General features: G+C 42.2%; 1 protein-coding gene across 1 annotated transcript; it reads left to right on the top strand.

Annotated features, from left to right (window-relative positions):
* The first annotated feature begins 7,556 nt into the window (after positions 1-7,556).
* Positions 7,557-11,948, top strand: RPL22L1 (ribosomal protein L22 like 1). Its single transcript, XM_018553775.1, has 4 exons — positions 7,557-7,579; positions 9,663-9,773; positions 10,070-10,191; positions 11,778-11,948. Exons 1-4 carry the CDS (start codon positions 7,571-7,573, stop codon positions 11,917-11,919), a joined length of 384 nt encoding a protein of 127 aa, XP_018409277.1. The 5' UTR covers positions 7,557-7,570; the 3' UTR covers positions 11,920-11,948.
* The last annotated feature ends 9,427 nt before the right edge of the window (positions 11,949-21,375 follow it).

Consider the following 21,375-nt stretch of genomic DNA (forward strand, 5'->3'; position numbering starts at 1 on the left):
GTGTGTATGCAAAACGTTAATAAAACCATTGTAAAAAAATTGGGAGAGTTAACCCCCAGGAAGTCTTGCCAGATAAGGAACAGGACCATACCGTTTTGCAGAAACAAAGTCTGGACATAATGAAAAATTATTTCACACTTCTAACCAGATCGGCAATTTTGGTAGACACTGAAGGAAGCACATTTTTAGAGGAATAGTGGCAGCCTCTAAGAACGGTTGCAATGACCCCAAAGTATTTTATGTTCTTCACCTAGACCTTCCTAAAACATTATAATCTAGCCATTACCAGCCCAGTTGGTGTTGATCAAAAAGACTTGATTATCCTGAGCAAATGTAATGGGCAGAAGCCATAAAGGATAGTGTGCCTCTTACTTTTCTTGAAACCAAGAAATAAGATTTGGCTTCTCTAAAATGTTCAAAAAACTGGCAACTATCAGCAAAATCTCTCCTAATTCCAGAGGTCATTGAAGCCTAGATGCCCACACCAAATTTGACAGGTTCAGTATGTATTGGCGACAATATTTTCATGACAAATAAGCCTTCCTAAATAGCTTCGACATTGGTTTAATAAATAACCTGCTTATGTTTTATTATAAACTGACAAGTGCACAAAAATGTTGGCGATTTTACACATAATGGTTCGTAATGCTGCAAACAAAACAAACATCTCATTAACCATACAACAGCAAGAAGTAGGGATGCACCGATACCAAGTACTGTACTCAGCACAAGTACAGATACTTTTCGAGCTCCAAGACTAGAGTAGAGAAAAATTCAAAAGTAAGGAGGCAGATATCATTTGTAAGGAGCACACGGAGTTCCTGGGATTTGTACATCTCTGTTTTAATGTATGATTTTGTTTTTAGAAATGCAAAGTATCGGTATTGGTATCTGAAAAGTATCGGTGCATCCCTAGCAAGAAGCTTAGCCCTGGACGAACAGTGAATATCTGGGGCCGGTTTACCAATAATATCAAAAGGGTATTTTTTATATAAAGCTGTGACAGATTGATCTTTGTCAATCTTGGAAAAAATAGTGACCAAAGTGTTATCATCCCAGGCTTACAGAGCCTAAGCCATTGAAGTAGAGCAGGGATGTTCAAACTGCGGCCCTCCAGCTGTGGTGGAACTACGAATCCCATGAGGCTTTGCAAGATTCTCACAGCCACAGACATGACTCCTGGAGAGAGATGCTTCATGGGATTTGTAGTTTCACCACAGCTGGAGGGCCGGAGATTGGACATCCCTGAAGTAGAGCAACAGATGGCTTACAGGCTCCACCCATTGCTGCATATACTTTTCTGAGATCCATCTTAATTTTCCTGTCCAAAATATCTCTGCAAGAAAACTTGATCAGAAGAGCAGCGTTATGTGCCTAGCCCAGAAATGATTTATCATCCGGAGGCAGAGTCTAATGGCTGAGCATCGTCTTCCTGAAGTAAATAAAGCTTTGCTAGTCTACAAAGAAGATACAGCCTAAATCTGCGTTTGTCCACTCAAAAAAGAAGCTCTCTGATTATATAAGAATAGCAGAAGGCTGTTTCTTCAGAACATTTTCTAAACCTCTTTGACACCCCATGTTGAGCCACCCATTGTTTCACCCAACGTTCACAACATGGGGCTGAATCAAACATACAGCTGGGCCAACTGTTTCTTCCTACTCTGGTGACAGTGTGCCCAATGTTGACATAGCATATAATGCCTCTATACTGTACGAATTTTATTAGGAAACAATCTGAAATGAAATGTTGAGAAAACACAAACATTAGAGACATCAGGTGCTTACTGTCACTCTTTCCTCATGTGACCTCACGTGATTTATCTAGCTTTTTTGCTACACATTCAGCAATCATCCTAAGAAAAACACCTCTGACAACTCAAAAAGTAACCATGTCATTGACTGGAGCTGGACAATAAACTATTAAAGCAAAGGCAGATACTCTGGCAGAGCAGCAGAGCAAGGCACCAATAAAATCTGCCTTATACTAGCACACTTTTGAAAAGAAAACAATCATAGCCCCTTTAACAGCATATCCTTACCTGAAGGTTAATAAATGGTCTTCAGAAAGGGAAGCAAATTCCATGATAGTTCAGGCAACTGAAAACATGAGAAAACATTATCATACCACAATGAAAGAGGTTAAAGAGAAAACCAAAAAAGGTATCAGGATCACCCAGTGGACACCTCAATAGACTGTCAATAGCAGTTTTGGCACTGGGAGCAGTCTGAAAGAACACAGAAGAACCAAGCAAAAAAAGAACAGTATTTATATAGTTACAAAGTATTTGAGGTTGAATAAAGACACTGGTCCATCAAGTACAACCTTTGTGTGTGTGTCTCTTCTTAGTCTCCTCACTTCTAAATAAATATGGTTGGCACATTCCTATGTGGAGATCAGCCAGAAAGCCCAAGGAAAGGCAAAGTTCCCAACAGTAAGTTTTCTGCCGTGCCATAAGAAAACATGAACAGAAGCAGCCACCTTGGTGCCCAGAAGGTATGCAGAGTTTGTGTTTTAGCCATGAATACTAGAGAAGTAGCACACCGAGAAAATAGCCAGAGAAAGATCATTTTGGGGCTGAAACAACAAATCGATTTCATCTATAATAATCAATAATGAGAATTGGCAACTCAATTAGTTTGTTATCAATTAGTTGGTCTGGATCCCCTGCTTCTCTCCTACACCCTGGGAGCTGATGTTTCATCAGCCTTGTGTCCTCTCTGATCCCCACTGCTCCCATCGGGGATCGGAGGGGACTGACCCCTGAAGCCGGTGCCAAGTGGTGAAAAGAGTTCCCCCATACCTCCCACTTGCCGCTGCCACATCGGCACTGCTCCCGCTGCTCTGCAACTCTATTCTCACCACTGGGAGTCCGCTCCATGCTCCAGTCGTTGTCCCCTCCAATCCCCGCTGCTCTCCCCCAGCAGAGGCAGCGGGAATTGCAGGGGACACCAAGTCGATCTACCTGCAGTTTTATTCTGAAATAAACTTTATGTTTGTAACACTCCATTTGTGTATTTGATTTTAGATTAAGGATGATATTTTTTTTAATCCGATTAATCGAAAATAATTGGCCAACAAATCAATTATGAAAATAATCGTTAGTTGCAGCCCTAAAAGACGTAAACATTATTTTACTCTAGCAAGACAGTAATGTCCAAAGACCACCAGAAAGGGGTTCCGCAACACACCGGTTCCTTTAGATTCGGAACTACTGCCAGGAGAGGCTGAACCTGGTTGGCAGCTGCAAAAAACAGGTTTCAACAGTTTACCAAAATGTTGTTTTTTTTTTATCGTTGTTTTACAGGACTTTTTTGTAACATACAGTATATTATTATCTTTACTGTAAATGATTATATATTTGTAGTACAAACAAAAAGTTACACTTCACTAACAGGTTCTGCAACAATTCTCTTTACATGGAAACAGAATAAATGTTGCTGCTGTACCAGGGCTTCACACAGGAAATGTGCTATTATATGAGTCATAGCACATACATTGCTTGAGTCAGTTATAAACGTATTTCTCAAACCTACAAGGAAAAAGCCAGAAAACATGTATTGGAGCCTTCTTGTTTACAACTATACCACATATTCTACCCAGGTTCTGTACGTTGCAACTTTAAGTGACACTAAACTCAGGAGTTTGAACTTAAAAATGCATGAACAAATGTATTACAAATCTGGAGGGTGACTACTTTTGTTCCTCATGGTCCCTGTGGGTTGTAAAGTAGCCACCGCTCCAAGCTCACTCCTGTGATACAAACTCACATTTATTTTACTAATTTGTATTGAGATTATAGTCCATCGTGAGCTTGGAGTGGTGATTACTTTACAACACACACAGGGACCATGGGAAACAAAAGTAGCCACCCTCCAGAAGGAAGGACAGTGTCAGCACCAATTCAGAGATGATTTGAGGATCTACAGCCGGGTGATACACAAATAAGATACATTTTTATTAATAGTTAAGGTACTTAAATGCATGTTTAAGATTGAACTCCTGAATTTAGGCTGGGTTCCCACCTGGGCGTTTTTCAGCGCCCTACGCCCAAACAAGTACAGGAGCTTCTTTGGGGAGTATTTCAGCGGGTATCCATTGTTATTCCCGAGTGTGGCTCGGGGTTAATTTTCTGTACCAAAGCGGTAACCCTGAGCCACACTCGGGAATACAGCGTAGGTCTTACCTTGTCCGCGATCCCTGCTGTGTCCTCCGGCCGCTGCTGTCTTCCGGGTTCCGGCCCTTGCGAGCCCCCGCGTCGCAGGGGGGCAGAACCGGCGGGAAGTTTGAAAAGTTAAAAAAAAAATAGAGAAAATAAAGGGGAAAAAAATTATACCGCCAGGGATGTATAAAAAAACACGTTTCACTGAACGAAAAAATGTGCAGCAAAAACGCGCCTATAGTACGCCCAGGTGTGAACCCAGCCTTAGTGTCGCTCTTAAATACTCTTTAAATAATAAAAGTTAATCTGTAAATAAAAAGTATACTGCTGATGTATATTGGAATATGCCACAGATTTGTATTCTCACTATTAGGTCCACTTTAATATTGCTAAATATTGATAATATATTAGTATTTTTTCCACTGCATCCAACAGTTCTGCAGTGCTGAGTGCATATTTCACACTCACTGGCAGCTTTCTATTCTGAATAGTGGGGAGGTAGTACATATGCAGTGGTGTCCTGTTGTCAGGACTGGATTTACTCTCCCTGCTGCCCCAAGGCCAGGTTTCTCAATGCGCTCCCCTCCCCGCCAATCCCCCCTTCCCCCTGGATAGCGGGGAGGCAGGGTTAGTTTGACATTTTTTATATTGTTTCTTTATTTATACTTTACTTTTTTATCACTTTTTTATTTTTATTTATTTTTTTACTTTTTTAAATTTGTATTTATCTCATCATCTTTTACTTTTTTATAATAAAATTTTGTTTTTCTTACTTAACTTTATTGCTATCACATATGAGCTAACAAGCCCCTGTGTGATAGCATTTGGAGGTGACAGGTTCTCTTTATTGACCCTCCACCTCCAGCACTGTGCTGGAATTCCTGTGACAGCTGAGAAGGGAATACTGCTGTCCCCTCTCACTGTTTACAAGGAGAGGCAGAGTTAGTCTTAACCATGCCGCTCTGCTCCCCGCTCTCCATCCTGAAGCAGCCAGCGAAGAGAGATATTCGGTGGCGGGGGAGGACGGACCTGGAGGACGGAGCCAGCATGGAGAGAGGTAGGTGCGGGGGGGAGGATGTAGTCTCCAAGATCATTGGTGGTTTCCCCGTTCTACATTTAGCCCTGCTTGTACAAACACCAACCACCAATGTAAGGGAGCACTTCTCCACTGACCTTCAATGTAGGAGGACACTACACCAACCACCAATGTAAGGGGGCACTTCTCCACTGACCTTCAATGTAGGAGGACACTACACCAACCAACCACCAATGTAAGGGGGCACTTCTCCACTGACCTTCAATGTAGGAGGACACTACACCAACCACCAATGTAAGGGAGCACTTCTCCACTGACCTTCCAATGTAGGAGGACACTACACCAACCACCAATGTAAGGGGGCACTTCTCCACTGACCTTCAATGTAGGAGGACACTACACCAGCCACCAATGTAAGGGGGCACTTCTCCACTGACCTTCCAATGTAGGAGGACAATACACCAACCAACCACCAATGTAAGGGGGCACTTCTCCACTGACCTTCAATGTAGGAGGACACTACACCAACCACCAATGTAAGGGGGCACTTCTCCACTGACCATCCAATGTAGGAGGACACTACACCAACCACTAATGTAAGGGGGCACTTCTCCACTGACCTTCCAATGTAGGAGGACACTACACCAACCACTAATGTAAGGGGGCACTTCTCCACTGACCTTCCAATGTAGGAGGACACTACACCAACCACCAATGTAAGGGGGCACTTCTCCACTGACCTTCCAATGTAGGAGGACACTACACCAACCACCAATGTAAGGGGGCACTTCTCCACTGACCTTCCAATGTAGGAGGACACTACACCAACCACCAATGTAAGGGGGCACTTCTCCACTGACCTTCCAATGTAGGAGGACACTACACCAACCACCAATGTAAGGGGGCACGTCTCCACTGAACTTCAATGTAGGAGGACACTACACCAACCACCAATGTAAGGAAGTACAGACCTTCAATGTAGGGACACTACACCAACCACCAATGTAAGGAAGTACAGACCTTCAATGTAGGGACACTACACCAACCACCAATGTAAGGGAGCACAGACCTTCAATGTAGGGGCACTACACCAACCACCAATGTAAGGGAGCACAGACCTTCAATGTAGGGACACTACACCAACCAGCAATATAAGGGAGCACAGACCTTCAATGTAGGGACACTACACCAATCACCAATGTAGGGGAGCACAGACCTTCAATGTAGGGGCACTACACAAACCAAAAATGTAAGGGGGCACTTCTCCACGGACCAATATATGACACTACACTAATTCCCTATTTTTTTTAGTTCCTTCTTTAAAATCTAAGCTTTAACATGATAATAAAATTTCAAAAGATGTTTTTAAAGGAGAATTATGGGGTCAGTGTTTTCCCCCATAGTTCTCCTTGGGGTAACGGGAGGACACAAACTAGCATCCTCCCGTTACCCTAAGCTCAGTATACCGCGAGCTACAGCTCGCGGTATACTGAGACGCCGCAGCCGGAGCGGATCCTGACGTAGATGACGGGATCTGCCCAGCTGCGTGAGTGACAGCCGGCTCTGCCTATCTAGAGGCAGAGCCAGCTGTACCCGCCCCCTCCCCCGTCCGTTCCGCCAGTCAGCGCTGGCAGATCGGAGCGGGGAGAGGGGAATCCAGCCCTCCCCCTGTCACGGCAGAGAGCCGTGACAGGATCGAGAGGTGAGCGAACCTGGTATGTGTTCGCTCACCTCCCGATCTACTGAACCGACCTGTGACAGTCTCATTGTCACAGGTCGGCTAGAACTATGAGGTGAGTGGAAATCACTCATCTCATAGTTCTCCTTTAACCTTTAGAAATGTATTAACACACGTTCAGGAACTGGCTGTTATAGTGTGACAACTGTTTCCCAATTGCTCACCTAGGTTGTCACAAGCACTGGTGGAGATTACAACCAACTATGCTGACACACATTGCGTAGTCATGATCCACCAATATCACCATCAGGAAGATGGTCCAGATCGATTATGTGTAGACAGTACATGGCTGAAATAAGCTGGAAGAGAGCAGCACTGAGAAGCAAATAAAGGTGAACACCGTGTTTCATGGGGAGGTAAATGTTAACGTCAAAGCGCTTTAGAGTTCACATGCACTTTAGGGTGACAACACATTCAGCACCCGGAGGGTAAATGTACACTATAGTCCCCAGTAGGAGCGCTGCCATCCTGTGCAGACCCAGCCTAGCCAAGCCATCCACACTCTCCACACTCCTCCCCTTCAACCTGACTCAGACGCAGCGGATGTGACGTGTGAAGGAGGAACTACGTAACTGTCGCTATAAATACCGGGGGCTGGCGCTCCGCTGCCTCTTTGCTTAAACTCATCCGGAGAACATGGCGCCGGTGAGTGGAGGACACGTGGGCCGGCATGCGCATGTAGCTGGCTGTCCGAGTGAATCAATAGCGCATTCTTGGCGCTGTATTGAGGGGCTGCTGACGGCAGTCTGTTGGGGGTTGCTTCCTTTGAGCTCGGCCTGGCTGACAGATGAGTGACTGCTAGACGTGCTCCCTTCATACTACCCTAGGCACACCTGATGGAGACTTTAGTATTAACTGCTTCTAGGAAACACCATTGGAGGCCACCCTCGGCCTGCTTTCTATACAGGATCATATTAGATCTTTACATACACATTGTAAAATACAGAAGCATGGCAGAAAGACTTCGCATTAAAGTTGTCCATACATGTAATGTTTGTGTAACCTTTACATACTGTCAGTGCGATCTATTGGCTGCCCCATGTAAACATGTGAGTATGGATAAGTGTAGCTTGCACTACCGATTACACTCTATTCAGCTGTCATCAAGTGCGTGGTGCTGATTACAAGTTTATATTGACGTTGGCCCTGTGTGGGAGCATTGGCTAATGGGGTCCATGTATGATGTATGCTTGTAAACATGGTCACAAACCTATACAAGAATGCAGCGTTTAATGCAGAGCTGTTCCATAATATTTTATGCTGTTCACCTCAGTGCAGGTGTTTGGGCACAGATATGCATACTGCTGTGTACAGATGCGTACATAGCTGTATGCACTGACATGTACTGCTGCTGTGCATCTGTAGTAGTGGTCTTTTTTTGAATCAGCCCATAAATAGGAGGCAATTCGCATATATATCTATATAGATATAGAGATATATTTATCTCTATCTAAACCAGGATTTCCAGAAAGCTCCTTTTACCTAGCAGTGTCCTATGGAGCCAGCCATTTGCATGCTCCTGTGGTAAGACTGCAGCCCTAAGAAAGGATGCTGCTTGTGCTGACATGCACAGGCAGCCAGAGAGAACCGAACCATTGTCAATTGCATCCCTTGGATGAGCAGAGGCTTGTCATGTGTGATCTTCTGGAGCTGCCTCTGTGTGCCAGCACAAACGGTGTTCTAACATTGGGTGCTGATGAGCTGCCACTGTATAAGAACTGAACATTGCTGACTGAGGTATATGAGGGAGTGAACCCACAGCACCAGTGCTGCAGTCAGGCCCCTGTCTGGGGGGCTAACCAAATGGCAAACCCATTACCCTGAAAATAAAATTGCTTTAAATCTGCCAATTGTATGGCCTATATGCTGAAACATTTCTCTGTAGCGGTGCCATCAATCCTATTCAATTCTCAGGCTGGTTGAATAGTAGGTTCTCCTGGTGACTCCTAGTCAGCTCAGGATGAACCCACTGATGCAAGTGGAGAAACCAGCGCTTCGTCTTACCTGTGGAGTTTAATAGAATTGGTGCTGGGAGCTCTGATACAGGGCAAAGTTTCAGGAAATGGGCTGCAAGAAAGGTGTATAAATAAAGCAGCTTCTATACACAGGGTTGTGCGTGTGTGTATATATACAGATGAAACTCGAATAATTAGAATATCGTGCAAAATTCATTTATTTCACTAATGCAACTTAAAAGGTGAAACTAATATATGAGATAGACTCATTACATGCAAAGCAAGATAATTCAAGCCGTGATTTGTCATAATTGTGATGATTATGGCTTACAGCTCATGAAAACCCCAAGAACCCCAAATCCACAACCTCAGAAAATGAGAATATTACATGCAATCAATAAAACAAGGATTGTACATAGAACAATATCGGACCTCTGAAAAGTACAAGCATGCATATGTACTCAGTACTTGGTTTGGGCCCCTTTTGCAGCACTTACTGCAATTACTTTTGCATGATATTCTAATTATTCCCGCAATCTCTTTTCCTGGGAATGAAAGCCTCCTATCTCTTACCCCTGTAATGTCTGTCAAAATTCCTCTTCAGCCCTGGCTGTGCCTGTACACTGTGCCCCCATAGCCTGTATTGGGGCTGTCCGGGGAAGTGGCTCCAGCATCTGGGATGCTTTGTGCAAGTGTATAACTTGAGTGTAGGAAGAATAGTTGAATTATTACAATATGCCTTTTTATTAATGCAACCTCCTTTATTCTTTTAGCAAAAGGTGAAAAGGACACCGAAGGAAAAGAGATCCAAAAAGGCTGCTTGGAGGTTTACTCTGGATCTTACCCATCCTGTAGAAGATGGAATCTTTGACTCTGCCAATTTTGTGAGTATTTGTACTGAAAGAACATTCTGTTTTACTGATGCTTAGGGCTCTGTTTTTGAAGGTCGGGCATATGCAGGCGCATTATCCTGCCTATGATTTTGGGATTTATGAACGTTTTGTAACTTTATCTTAATTTGCACTCTTATTATTGCAGTAAAACTGGTAGTAGTGCATGGACTATTGTGTGGTTACAAAACCATTGTTCTTACTGTGTTCTCTAACTAGGGTTCCCTTCCCTAGTTTGTACCTAGGGTTATCTTCCCTAGTGTCTACATATTTTTGTTTTGTCAAAACAGGAACAGTTTCTCAAGCAGAGAGTGAAGGTCAATGGGAAAACTGGAAATCTTGGGAACGTTGTTCATATTGAACGTCAGAAGAACAAAATTAACGTTGTTTCGGAAAAGCAGTTTTCTAAAAGGTAAGTCTTGTGTTGTGATGCTGCTTGGTAGTGGCTTGCTTTATAATGCCTTGCCTGTTCAAAAAGGGCTTCTCTAGGATTTTTGCATCCAAGACCAAATGTTTCATTGTCGGCTTTGTACTTGAATAAAACACAAGTGACTCAGAATCCCTGTTGCTGATCCTTGCCTTTGCAATAAACAAGTACATTTAACTTGCCAAATGTATACTGGGGAGCCAGAGAAGTCCAGATTGATTAGTGCTGTAACTGAGGAATAATTGTGGACCTAAGGGAATATCAGATCTGCGTAGTAGGGCCATCACAGCTGAAATATTCAATGTCAGATGAGAAGGTTTCTTCACAACAAATATTGAGGTTATTTTCTCCCACAGCAAATCATTAAGGACTGTCCACAGCTTGGCTTCATAAAGTTGAGCATGTTGATGGATCAGGTTTTGGAAGAGATTATGGGCCATATTTGTGGTCTTTTCAAAGATGTCTGTAGTTCATAACAATATAGCTTGCAATTTGCACATGATTGAAATGATTTAAATCAAACCTTGCAGCAATACTGCAAGGTCATCTTATTTAGACCCTCGCAGCTCCATGTTAAACAGTGATTATTATATTAGCCCCTACACCCACAGTGCCAAACACAGATTGATGTTGTGTACCTTCAGAAGAGCCTGGTAAACCCAAAGGTTCTGGTTCTTTCAAGAAGATGCTTCAGTGTAGTTCTTAGTTTGACAGTGGTAAAAGCACCGAATATTCTCATGCCAATGTCTGACATTAGAGAGCAGCATGCAGTGGGCATTCCTGCTGGACACAAAGTGTTGCCCCTGCCTTGCTTACATGCTAGTTATGGGAGTTAGTACAAATGATTTCAAGCGGTCATTGATTGCAAGGATTACACTAATAAACATGTTTAATAGTTATATATTTTCTGTTGGTTGGTGGGTGGGGTGTTATGTTTGGTAAAGTCATTTCTGATCAAAAGATACTACAGCATTGGGTCCTATTTGTTTTTTTCTTAAAAGGGCTCATCCATGCAAAGTCTGCGAGAAGTATGTCATGTATGCCATTGTGCCAGCCATCAGTTTTACAGCCCAATTTAAAAATAAATTTGGGGTGCTCACTGGCTGCTATGGTCTGCAAAATCCCAATTTACACACACATTCATTGTGCCCTGAATGGTCAGCTGTCCATTAAATTTTGAATTGTTTCAGCATTAGGCAATTTATGTTGACCGCACATTCATTTGGGAAAGTAGTGATCTAAAGTAACAAGTGATGCATTTACTGTGACAGTGAAATACAATAAATGTTTTGCAACATTACACTGTTAAGATATATATATACACAGAATAAGCTGACTGGCAGGGCATATTAGGACAGTGTGTGTGGAAGTAACATTTGGTCATGCACTAGATAGGGATGTGGTGTAAGTGACTTATGAAGGCTGATTCAGCCTTTTTTATCTTTTGAAGTGCCTCCAAAATCTCAGTATCTGCATCCTAGCAATGTTAATGTTGTGGGTCCTTTTTTAGGATTTTTTTTTTTTATTTCAAATGCCATGCATATTCTAAATGTACTCTTTTCCTATTTTAGGTACCTAAAGTACCTCACCAAGAAATACCTTAAGAAGAACAGTCTGCGGGACTGGCTACGTGTAGTTGCATCGAATAAGGAGACCTATGAGCTCCGCTACTTCCAGATCAGCCAGGATGAGGAGTCTGAAACTGAAGAATAAATGTCAAATAAACATCTTTCTTCATATTTTGATTTATTTTGTTTTATTTGCATCTGCATACTAACATATATTATACGTGCATTAATGGTATACTATTGAAGCCTAAAAGTGCAGATAGCCCATCTAACAGCAAAACGTTTTAGTGGAAATGTAAAAAGGTCATTGCTGTACAAATACTGTAAATTCTCTGTACTTGGATTATTACATTTCTTTAAAAATAGAGAAGGCAGGACCACATTGGGGTATTGTATCCTACTGTAACAGAGGTGGTGAGGTAGATGCAATATTTCTAAAATGACTGGTGTGAATGTTTAGATGGCACGCCAACTGCTTTCATATCACTTGGCTGTTAAAGCAGAGCTCTAAAGCTGATTTCACACCTGAGCGTATTTTTTCTGCTAGTTTTTTTCGTTCAGTGAAACGCGCGTTTCACTTGCGGTATGATTTTTTTTTTACCCCTCATTTTCTCTATTAAAAAAAAAAGTTTTTTTTACTTTCAAACTTCCCGCCAGCTCCGCCCCTTCCTGCGACGCGGCCGCTCGCAAGGGACGGAAGTCGGCATCAGCCGGAGGACGCCGCAGGGATCGCGGACAAGGTAAGACCTGTACGCTGTATTCCCGAGTGTGGCTCGGGGTTACCGCTTTGTTAACCCCGATCTAAACTCGGGAATACCAATGGAAACGCGCGGGAAAAAACGCCCCGGAGAAGCTCCTGTACTTCTTTGGGCGTAGGGCGTTCCTATGCGCTGTAAAACGCCCAGGTGGGAACCATGCGCATAGGCAATTATTGGTTTTCACATGTTGAGCGTTTTACAGCGGTTAGGAACGCGCTGTAAAACGCCCAGGTGTGAACCAGGCTTAACATCCAAGTCCTGTGATAAGCATGTCCTTTAGTCCATACTGCTTACTGAATCTCTTCACTTGTATGGGAAAAGTATCAGAAATGGCTGAGAAAATGCTTATTAAAGAATGTACCGGGCTATGTTTTGAAAATAATTTTTTTCAAAAACTTGATTGGGTTGCTTTTTAGGCAAAATCAAGGCATAATGCCAGCAAAAATATTTTCACCGTGCGAGGATAATTTTATTACGATGTCCCTGCTTGGGAAGAGACGAGAGCAAATCCTCCCACACTTTACATAACAGAGATCCACACTGGAAGATTTGTCCGTTTAATTTGTCAAATATAAAACCTTGGCTGTTCCCTCTGTTTCATGATCAACTGTTGATGGGACAGAGGGAAAGCCCCGCCTGATTTAGCTAAAGCAGAAAAGTATGGCTTTCAACTTTAAATATAATAACTCCAGGAATTCTGGATCTTTACTAGCACTGGCTATCTAAGTCTAACACCAATGCTGGAAACTTACTCCCAGAAATGTGCCTAAAATACACTCACTGGCCACTTACAAAGTAGATCTTGCTAGTACTTGGTTGGATCATTTTTGTCCAGACCAACCACTTCCAGATGATTTTAGCTTTGTGACATGGTATGGTTTCCTGCTGTAAGTAGCCATCACAAGGTGGGTACACTGGACATATTGGGATGGACATGGCCAGCAACAATACTCATGCTGTTTTATTTAAACCATGCCCATTTGGTATTAAGGGGCCCAAAATGCCAAGAAAATATCCATTACACCAGCAGCCAGAACTGTTGATGCAAGGCAGGATGAATCCATGCTTTCGCCAAATTCTTACCAGAACATCTGGATATCACAGCAGGAATTGAGATTTATCAGACCCGACAATGGTTTTCCAATCTTTCGCCTAAGAACAGAAAACGGGCTACAATTCAGAAGATCGCCAAATTTGGACATCCGTTGTGGTCTTCTGCTGCTGTAGCCCACCTGCTCCAAAGTTTTATGCGTTGTGTTTTAAGGTACTCTGCTGCATGCCTCGGTTGTAATGCTTAGTTACTGTTGCCTTTCTATCAGCTTGGACCAGTCTGGCCATTCTCCTGGCATATGAGGCATTTTTGTTGTGAAGTATCCACCACTCCAAACTACTATCTCAATACAAATTGATAAACTAAACATGAGATTGTAGTCTCACGGGAGCGAGTTTGGAGCTACACAAGGACCATGGGGAACAAAAGTAACCACGCTCAAGAAGGAAGGACTGTCGGCATGAATTCAGAGATTTGAAGATCTACAGCTGAGTGATGCGCACGATTCATTTTTGTTAATAGATAAGGTACTTGAATGCAGTTTTAAGGTTTAACACATGAGTTTAGTGTCACTTTAAAAAAAAAAGCATCTGCTGAAATTTTACTTTATAATGCGATTCCAGTCAAATGTTTTTCTGCTGCATGAACCAGGGGAATATTTAGAAAGCAATATAATTTAGTTCTGTCCATTTTGGCCATCGGGAAGCCTAGCTAAATCTCCCCAACAAGGACACAAGACCTCCAAAATCTGCCAGAAACCCTAACCTTTACCTATTGTAACTAGAGCCCAGTTCACGTGTGATGCAAGTATGTGTAAGTTTCCATGCCCATTTCTGCATGTCACAATGTTGTGCTGCGATGCCATTATTAATGACACCCCAACACACTTAGCTATTATATGTGTGTTGCCCCACAAGGTGTGGTGACTTATTACCATGTGCTGTGATTCAACTTTAAAAAAAGATCATGTACTTACAGTGTGATTTAGATGTGGCCCTTTCAAATGAGCTGCCTTACTGCGAGCCACAAAAAAATGCCCATGTGATGTCACATCAGAGGTGTGAATGGGTGTAAAACTAATGAAAAACCTGTAAAAAAAAATAAGTCAAGGCGACTTTCTTGAAGACATTTCACTGGTCATCCAGCTTTCTCAATTCAGAACTTGTACAAAAATTACCTTGGAATAAATATGGTGAATGTGGCTCCAAACCACATAATTTGTTAGTCCCAACCATGTGTTGATTGCATTTGCATAATTGGAGCTAGGAGGTGTAAATAACCTGCCCAGAGAGCAGTCTGAATTGAGAAAGCTGGTTGGATGACTAGTGAAACGTCTTCAAAAAAAATACAGCAAGTCCAGTTGCCTTGACATGTTTTTTTACAGCTACCGTGTTTCTCCGAAAGTAAGACCTTGCGCCATCTTCAGAGATTTCTGTAATATATGACCTAGCCCGAAAAAAGGACCTAGTTCGGCTTTTGCCTCGACTTTTAGGGCTAGTTCACACCAAGCGCGGAGCAGATCCGGACCAGAGCAGGTGCAGACCGGATCAAAACTGCGTCCAATGTATTCCTATGGTATTTTGACCTCCAGTTCACATCGCAGCGTGCGGATCCAGACCAGATCCAGACCGGATGAAAAAAATGCGGCAAGCCCTATTTTACCTGCTCTGGATCTGGTCTGGAACGCATCAAAACCGCATCTAAAACGCAAAAACGCATGCAAGTGCCTGAGGCCTTGTTCACACCAAATGCAGACCAGATCCGGTCAGGTTTCTGCACACGCAGTGTAGTGGGTTGTGCTGCGTTTTGGATGCGTTTTTGATGCGTTTAGGGCCGGTTTTGATAGTTTTTTAAGTTTAACATGGACTTTCAGGCACTTGCATGCGTTTTTGCGTTTTAGATGCGGTTTTGATGCGTTCCAGACCAGATCCAGAGCAGGTAAAATAGGGCTTGCCGCATTTTTTTCATCCGGTCTGGATCTGGTCTGGATCCGCACGCTGCGATGTGAACTGGAGGTCAAAATACCATAGGAATACATTGGACGCAGTTTTGATCCGGTCTGCACCTGCTCTGTTCCGGATCTGCTCCGCGCTTGGACGACGAGGTGGCTCCCTGGACTGCATCAGAGAGGAGAGCTCCAGGACAGCTGCAGCCTTCAGGTACTGTGTGTTACAGTACATTCCATATGTCTGCTCTGTGTGACACCTGTGTGCCTTGGCCTCCACAGCATATTTTATCTCTATTATTTAAATTATGGTAGAAAAAAAAGTATGTGGAGGGGATGCTCGATGGGGGGGGGAGGGGGGAGAGTAAGACATCCTCCGAAAATAAGACCTAGTGTGTTTTTTTGGGGGGAAAAAAAATATAAGACAGTGTCTTATTGTTGGGGAAACATGGTATACCATGACCTGGATGAATGAGAACTTCCACACACAACTAATGAAGAACTTCTTTGAGTTCCACTTTCGGTGCATCCAACACAACAATTTTTATATGTATTCAAAAATACCCGAAATCCTGCTCAGTACTATATTCTACAACACTATGAAGCAGATTTTCTGCTCAGCATTATATTCTACAACACTATGAAGCAAATATTCTGCTCAGTACTATATTCTACAACACTATGAAGCAGATTTTCTGCTCAGCATTATATTCTACAACACTATGAAGCAGATTTTTTGCATTATATTCTACATTCCAATGTAGCAAATATTCTGCTCAGTACTATATTCTACAACACTATGAAGCAGATTTTCTGCTCAGCATTATATTCTACAACACTATGAAGCAGATTTTCTGCTCAGCATTATATTCTACAACACTATGAAGCAAATATTCTGCTCAGTACTATATTCGACAACACTATGAAGCAAATATTCTGCTCAGTATTATATTTTACTGTACTATGAGACCTATTAAGATTGGCAAAGTAATTTTGTTTCTGAATTTTTTTATTTTGTTTTTTAAAGTTAATAGAAGTAAATGTACTACAAGAAAATAGGTTGAACCTGATGTACCTGTGTCTTTATTTGACCTCACCTACTACAGTATGTAACTATACATGTATTCTTTGTACACTTTAGTATTAGTAAATTTAAATATGAGATAAATATTGTTAGTCCAGTAGATGGCGCTAAGACCACTCTTGTGACAATCCTAGCCCTCCGTTGAATGGCAAGATAGTGTTAACATTGAGATGCTTCATAAAGAAAAAAAAGTTTACACTGGGCCAATTGATAATATTTAGTGCATTAGATTAATTTTTTTTCATTTTATAGTAATGACCTTGTAGTGCTCTGAAATCAAAGCGCAGGTTGAATTCTTAGCTCAGCTTTGGGTGGACCAACATCAGCCTAGTGCTGGATTTCTAGAAGTGGTCATCATTTATGGATATGTTTTTTTTTGTAATTTATCTATCTATCTATCTATCTATCTATCTATCTATCTATCTATCTATCTATCTATCTATCTATCTATCTATCTATCTATCTATCTATCTATCTATCTATCTATCTATCACTGCAAAGAGCAACCAGCCAGAAAATGAAGCATCTTGTAGATAATAACCTGTTTCCAGTCAAAACAAAGCCTGGTGTTATTTCAACCAAGTGAAAAAAGAAACAAATACACAAGTGATTGTAACAGAAAGGTATTGAAAAATAAATATCCACATTTAAATAGAAATGAACATACTGTATGTCTCTGAAGTACTGCTCATGTATAAATCATTGAGCCCCACTCACATTTGTGCGCTGCAGCAATGTGTGCCAATATGTGTGTTTTCTTGATTGTACAATACAGGACACGATTGGCTAATATGCAGGTATCATAAGTGGTCTGAATCTGCCTATGTTCTGTACTGTGCTCCCAAGAACCTGGATTTTACTGGTAAGTTAAAAAAAAAGAAGCTATTTCTGTGCATTGCCACAGTACGCCAAAACACGTGTCACATTGGAAGACGTGTTGCGGTGCCATTCATTGTTAATGGCATCCCCAATGCACACTGCTGTAACATGCGCCTTTAGTTGTCTGAGATTGTGCCAAAATGCATGGTTTAAAAAGTACTTGCTGTCTGTGATGCATAGGGCAGCCCATTGAAAGGAATCGGCTGCCCTATGCGCAACACAACAAAATGCACATACAGGCATGTGTGCTGTGAACGGGAGCATGCAATACAATGGGAAGTTACAAGACTGGTGACCATGGAAAGGGCAAGCATAGTGGCCACCGGCAGTGGTGTACCCAGGGCAAAGCCCCTATGGCACATGCCCTGGATGCCACAGGGGGGGGGGCACGGATCCACAGAGACAGCTAACTTTTTTCCACTCTGGCAGGTGTCCCGCTGAGCTCCTGGCGACCAGTGATGTCACTGGCTCATTTTATAGAATATATGCCTCTGGCCATTGGTCTTATAAAAAGAATATAAAGGAGAATGAGGTCTTGTCATGATGGATCTATGCAGGGATTACTCAGTAGCTGGATGGATGCTTGGTATAACGTGAAGATATTAACAGGACTATTCACAAAAGGGTGAAGAGTTTGCGGAAGGCAGGAGAAGGGAACAATGTAGGACAACAAAGCTGAACTGGAAAGTGAGCTGAATTGGAGAATTTTTCCATATCAGCTATGTTGTCCTAGATTGTTCCCTTCTCCTTCCTTCTCCAAACTCTTCACCCGCTAGTGAATAACCCTTTAAGTAATAATAATAAAGGACATTTTTATATATGGATTAAAAATTCTGCCCGTAGCTTTAGAAATATTATATGAGCAGAGCAAAATGTGCTACAAAAACTGTGTTTTACCACTGTGATGTATGCTGGTAAGCGATTCTAATCTAATTTTGGATGCACAGGATTCTATTTTCTCTAAACACAGCTAAACTGAACAGTCCTAAATCTGGCTAAACGTCCAGTGTGAATGATACCATTGAAAGATCATTACCTGCATTTCTATGTGTTTTATAATGTGCTCTAAACACTGCAAGTGTGAATGAGGCCTTAGGGATCACATAAACTAGAAGTACTCTCACACCACATTTATACTACAATTCTTTTTATTTCTGAAAATGTTGAAAAACACAGAGACGATTGGCAAATGCTTTTTTTTTCTTCTCAGAATGCCATGGATAAAATAAAATTCTATATTTATATATCTAACAATATTGTGGGCCATATACACTGTATTTCCTTGTATGTGAATTTTCTAAATGTTTTACTCATACAGATTTTAGTGCGGATTTCCTTTTTCAGTAAAAAGAAAAAGAAAATCAATGCAGGGCTGACACCAAGTAGCAGATGCCAAAATGGGTTGACTAGACTATTCTGAGCTAGTTGATTTTCTTTGGCTAAGAAATGTAACTCGGCTCATAAATCAGAAACCCAGATGCAAGAAGCAAGCTACTTGTGCCCAGAGGCTGTGCGGCCTCAGACAGGCAGCACAGAGGAGATCTTGACATGACGGTGTTGAAGCTGGAGAAGGAAGAGTGCACTTACGGCCCCATGTAGAGCATCAGATTAGCCTTACTATGACCATCCTTTAGCTACAAAAGTAACATTTATTAAGCACAGCGCTGTTCTTTACAAACTTGCTTAGTGCGAATAAATAAATGGCAGAAAGGTCCAAAAAAAAAATGAAGAGAGCCCAGTCATATGATCTGCTAAAGTCATGTGACAAGCCTCTCATGCTGTTCCCATTTTGGTTTTTGTAGGGGATTAGACCCAACTACACCTTGTGATGATTATGACTGAACCCAAGGTGTATATGCAAATTTGCACGTATTATGGAAGTGTTTCTTTTAATAGCTCTGGATGCAAGTGTTCTTAACCCTTACAGTGGGGCTACCCTCGAACTGCAAGGGTTAGGTGCCCATTTTTGTCTAGGTGCTAAAAAAAAGTTGTACTCACCCGAACCACCAAGCCTACTGCAGCGGAGAGGGAGAGAGGCTCCGGACACCAATCTAAGAGCCGGCCAGCTCCAAGGATCAGGTGAGTATAACTTTTTTTTAGCGCCTAGACACAAACTAGCACTTTGCCCTTTCAGGGCAGGGGTAGCCCCACTGCAAGGGTTCAGAAAAATTCTGCCCAGAGTTCTGCTTTAAACCATTTTGTTAAAAGGCTGGTGACCAGTAGTGTTGAGTATTTGAATTGGCCTGAATTCTGCCACTGCACACATACATAAATATATATTGCTGACATACTGTGTATACAGTCATGTAAAAAAGGATGTACCCCCAATGGAAACTGTTGACTTTTTCAACATATTTGAACATGCAAACACTGGATCTAGATTCCGGTAGTGCCTACAGATAAAAGTGATACATCTGAACAAAAGACAAATAAAACTGACCGGGTGTATTTATTCTCATTATCCAAATTAACACAAAAAGCAGATTTCTGATATGAAAAAAGTAAGTACTCCCCTAAATTAATCACCATTTCTAATCCATTAAATTAGAGTCTGATGTTACAGATAATTGCCAATGATTACAACCTTTTTAGTCCCCATTCACACTGAGCGATTTGTAGCGCGTTTTCTGCTCAGAAATTGCTCAAATATGAAGCTCAATGTAACCCTTTGCAATGCATTTCAATTGAGATGTTCACATCTTGCAGCTCAATGTCGCCTGTAGCTTGTAGCTGAAGCTTGTCGCTCGAACATGAGCTATTTTTTGGCTGATTTCGCGCTTCTTGCCCCCAGTAGACTTCAATGGAGTAGCGCAATGCCGCGCTACACAAGTGTCACCTTTGCCCAGAATGTACACTCTCTACAGAAGCAGGAAACAGGAAGAGGAATTATGTCACATCAAAGACTGCATAAGATGGGATACAGCCCATTGTAGCAGCTACAAAGTCCCTGTGGTCAAATGCCAAAAGAAGTGCTATGTAGCATGACAAAATGTGCACTGTAGCTCAAAGAAGCTCAATGTAGCTCAATGTCGCTCTGCTCAAATCAGCTCTGAATAAACTGCTGTTTTGTTGTAGCTCAGTGTGAATGGGGTCCTAGGGAGTATGCAGATGGTACATGTTATTTAAACCTCAGATATCCAGGGTCTGGTGTTCTCTATGTTATTGACATGTGTGGTGTCATCATGCCAAAATCAATAGAGCTCTCTAAGGCCCTCAGAAAGAAAGTTGTAGATGCCTATGAGCCTGGTGGCAAGGGATTTTTAAAAAATTGGTAAATGATATAAAATGAATAATTCCACTATAAGGAAAATAATAATGAATTGGTGCAGATTTCAAACAATTGGTAATTTGTCCAGGACTGGCCCACCCAGCAAATTCAATCCAAGAACTAACCGTTTAGCGCTGGAATAAGTCTCCGAGAACCACACAATTGTAGGTGTTCAATTAACTCTTGGAACAGTTGGGTCAAAGTGCATGTATCTACAATCAGAAAAGGATTGCACCAATTCAACCTGCATGAGAGGTGTTTAGGAAAAAGCTTTTGCTGTCCTAAAAGAACATTACACCAAAATGACAGTTTGTCATGAAACATGTAGGCAAAGACCAGACGTTCTGGAACAATGTGCTGGAGACTGATCAATCAAAGATAGAACTTATGGTCACAATGACAGTAGGCATGTTTGCCACAAACCAAAGACAGTATTTTGGGAGACGAACCTCATAACAACTGTGAAGAATGGTGATGGGAATGTTATGGTTTGGGGTTGCTTTTCTCGCAGTCATTAACCACCTCCGGGCCGGCCCGAGCTCTCTAGATCTGAGCGGGCGTCTTTAGACGTCCGCTCAGACACGCCCCCCCGCGCGCGCCGCTCGGCGCGTGCGAG

This window comes from Nanorana parkeri, unplaced genomic scaffold, assembly GCF_000935625.1.
Source record: "Nanorana parkeri isolate BGI_ZX_2015 unplaced genomic scaffold, ASM93562v1 scaffold129, whole genome shotgun sequence".
Lineage (NCBI taxonomy): Eukaryota > Metazoa > Chordata > Amphibia > Anura > Dicroglossidae > Nanorana > Nanorana parkeri.

Coding starts and splice junctions, on each gene's coding strand:
- RPL22L1 (XM_018553775.1), top strand. Junction 9,774..10,069: donor TCTTTGACTCTGCCAATTTT/GTGAGTATTTGT, acceptor TTGTCAAAACAG/GAACAGTTTCTCAAGCAGAG. Junction 10,192..11,777: donor GAAAAGCAGTTTTCTAAAAG/GTAAGTCTTGTG, acceptor TTCCTATTTTAG/GTACCTAAAGTACCTCACCA.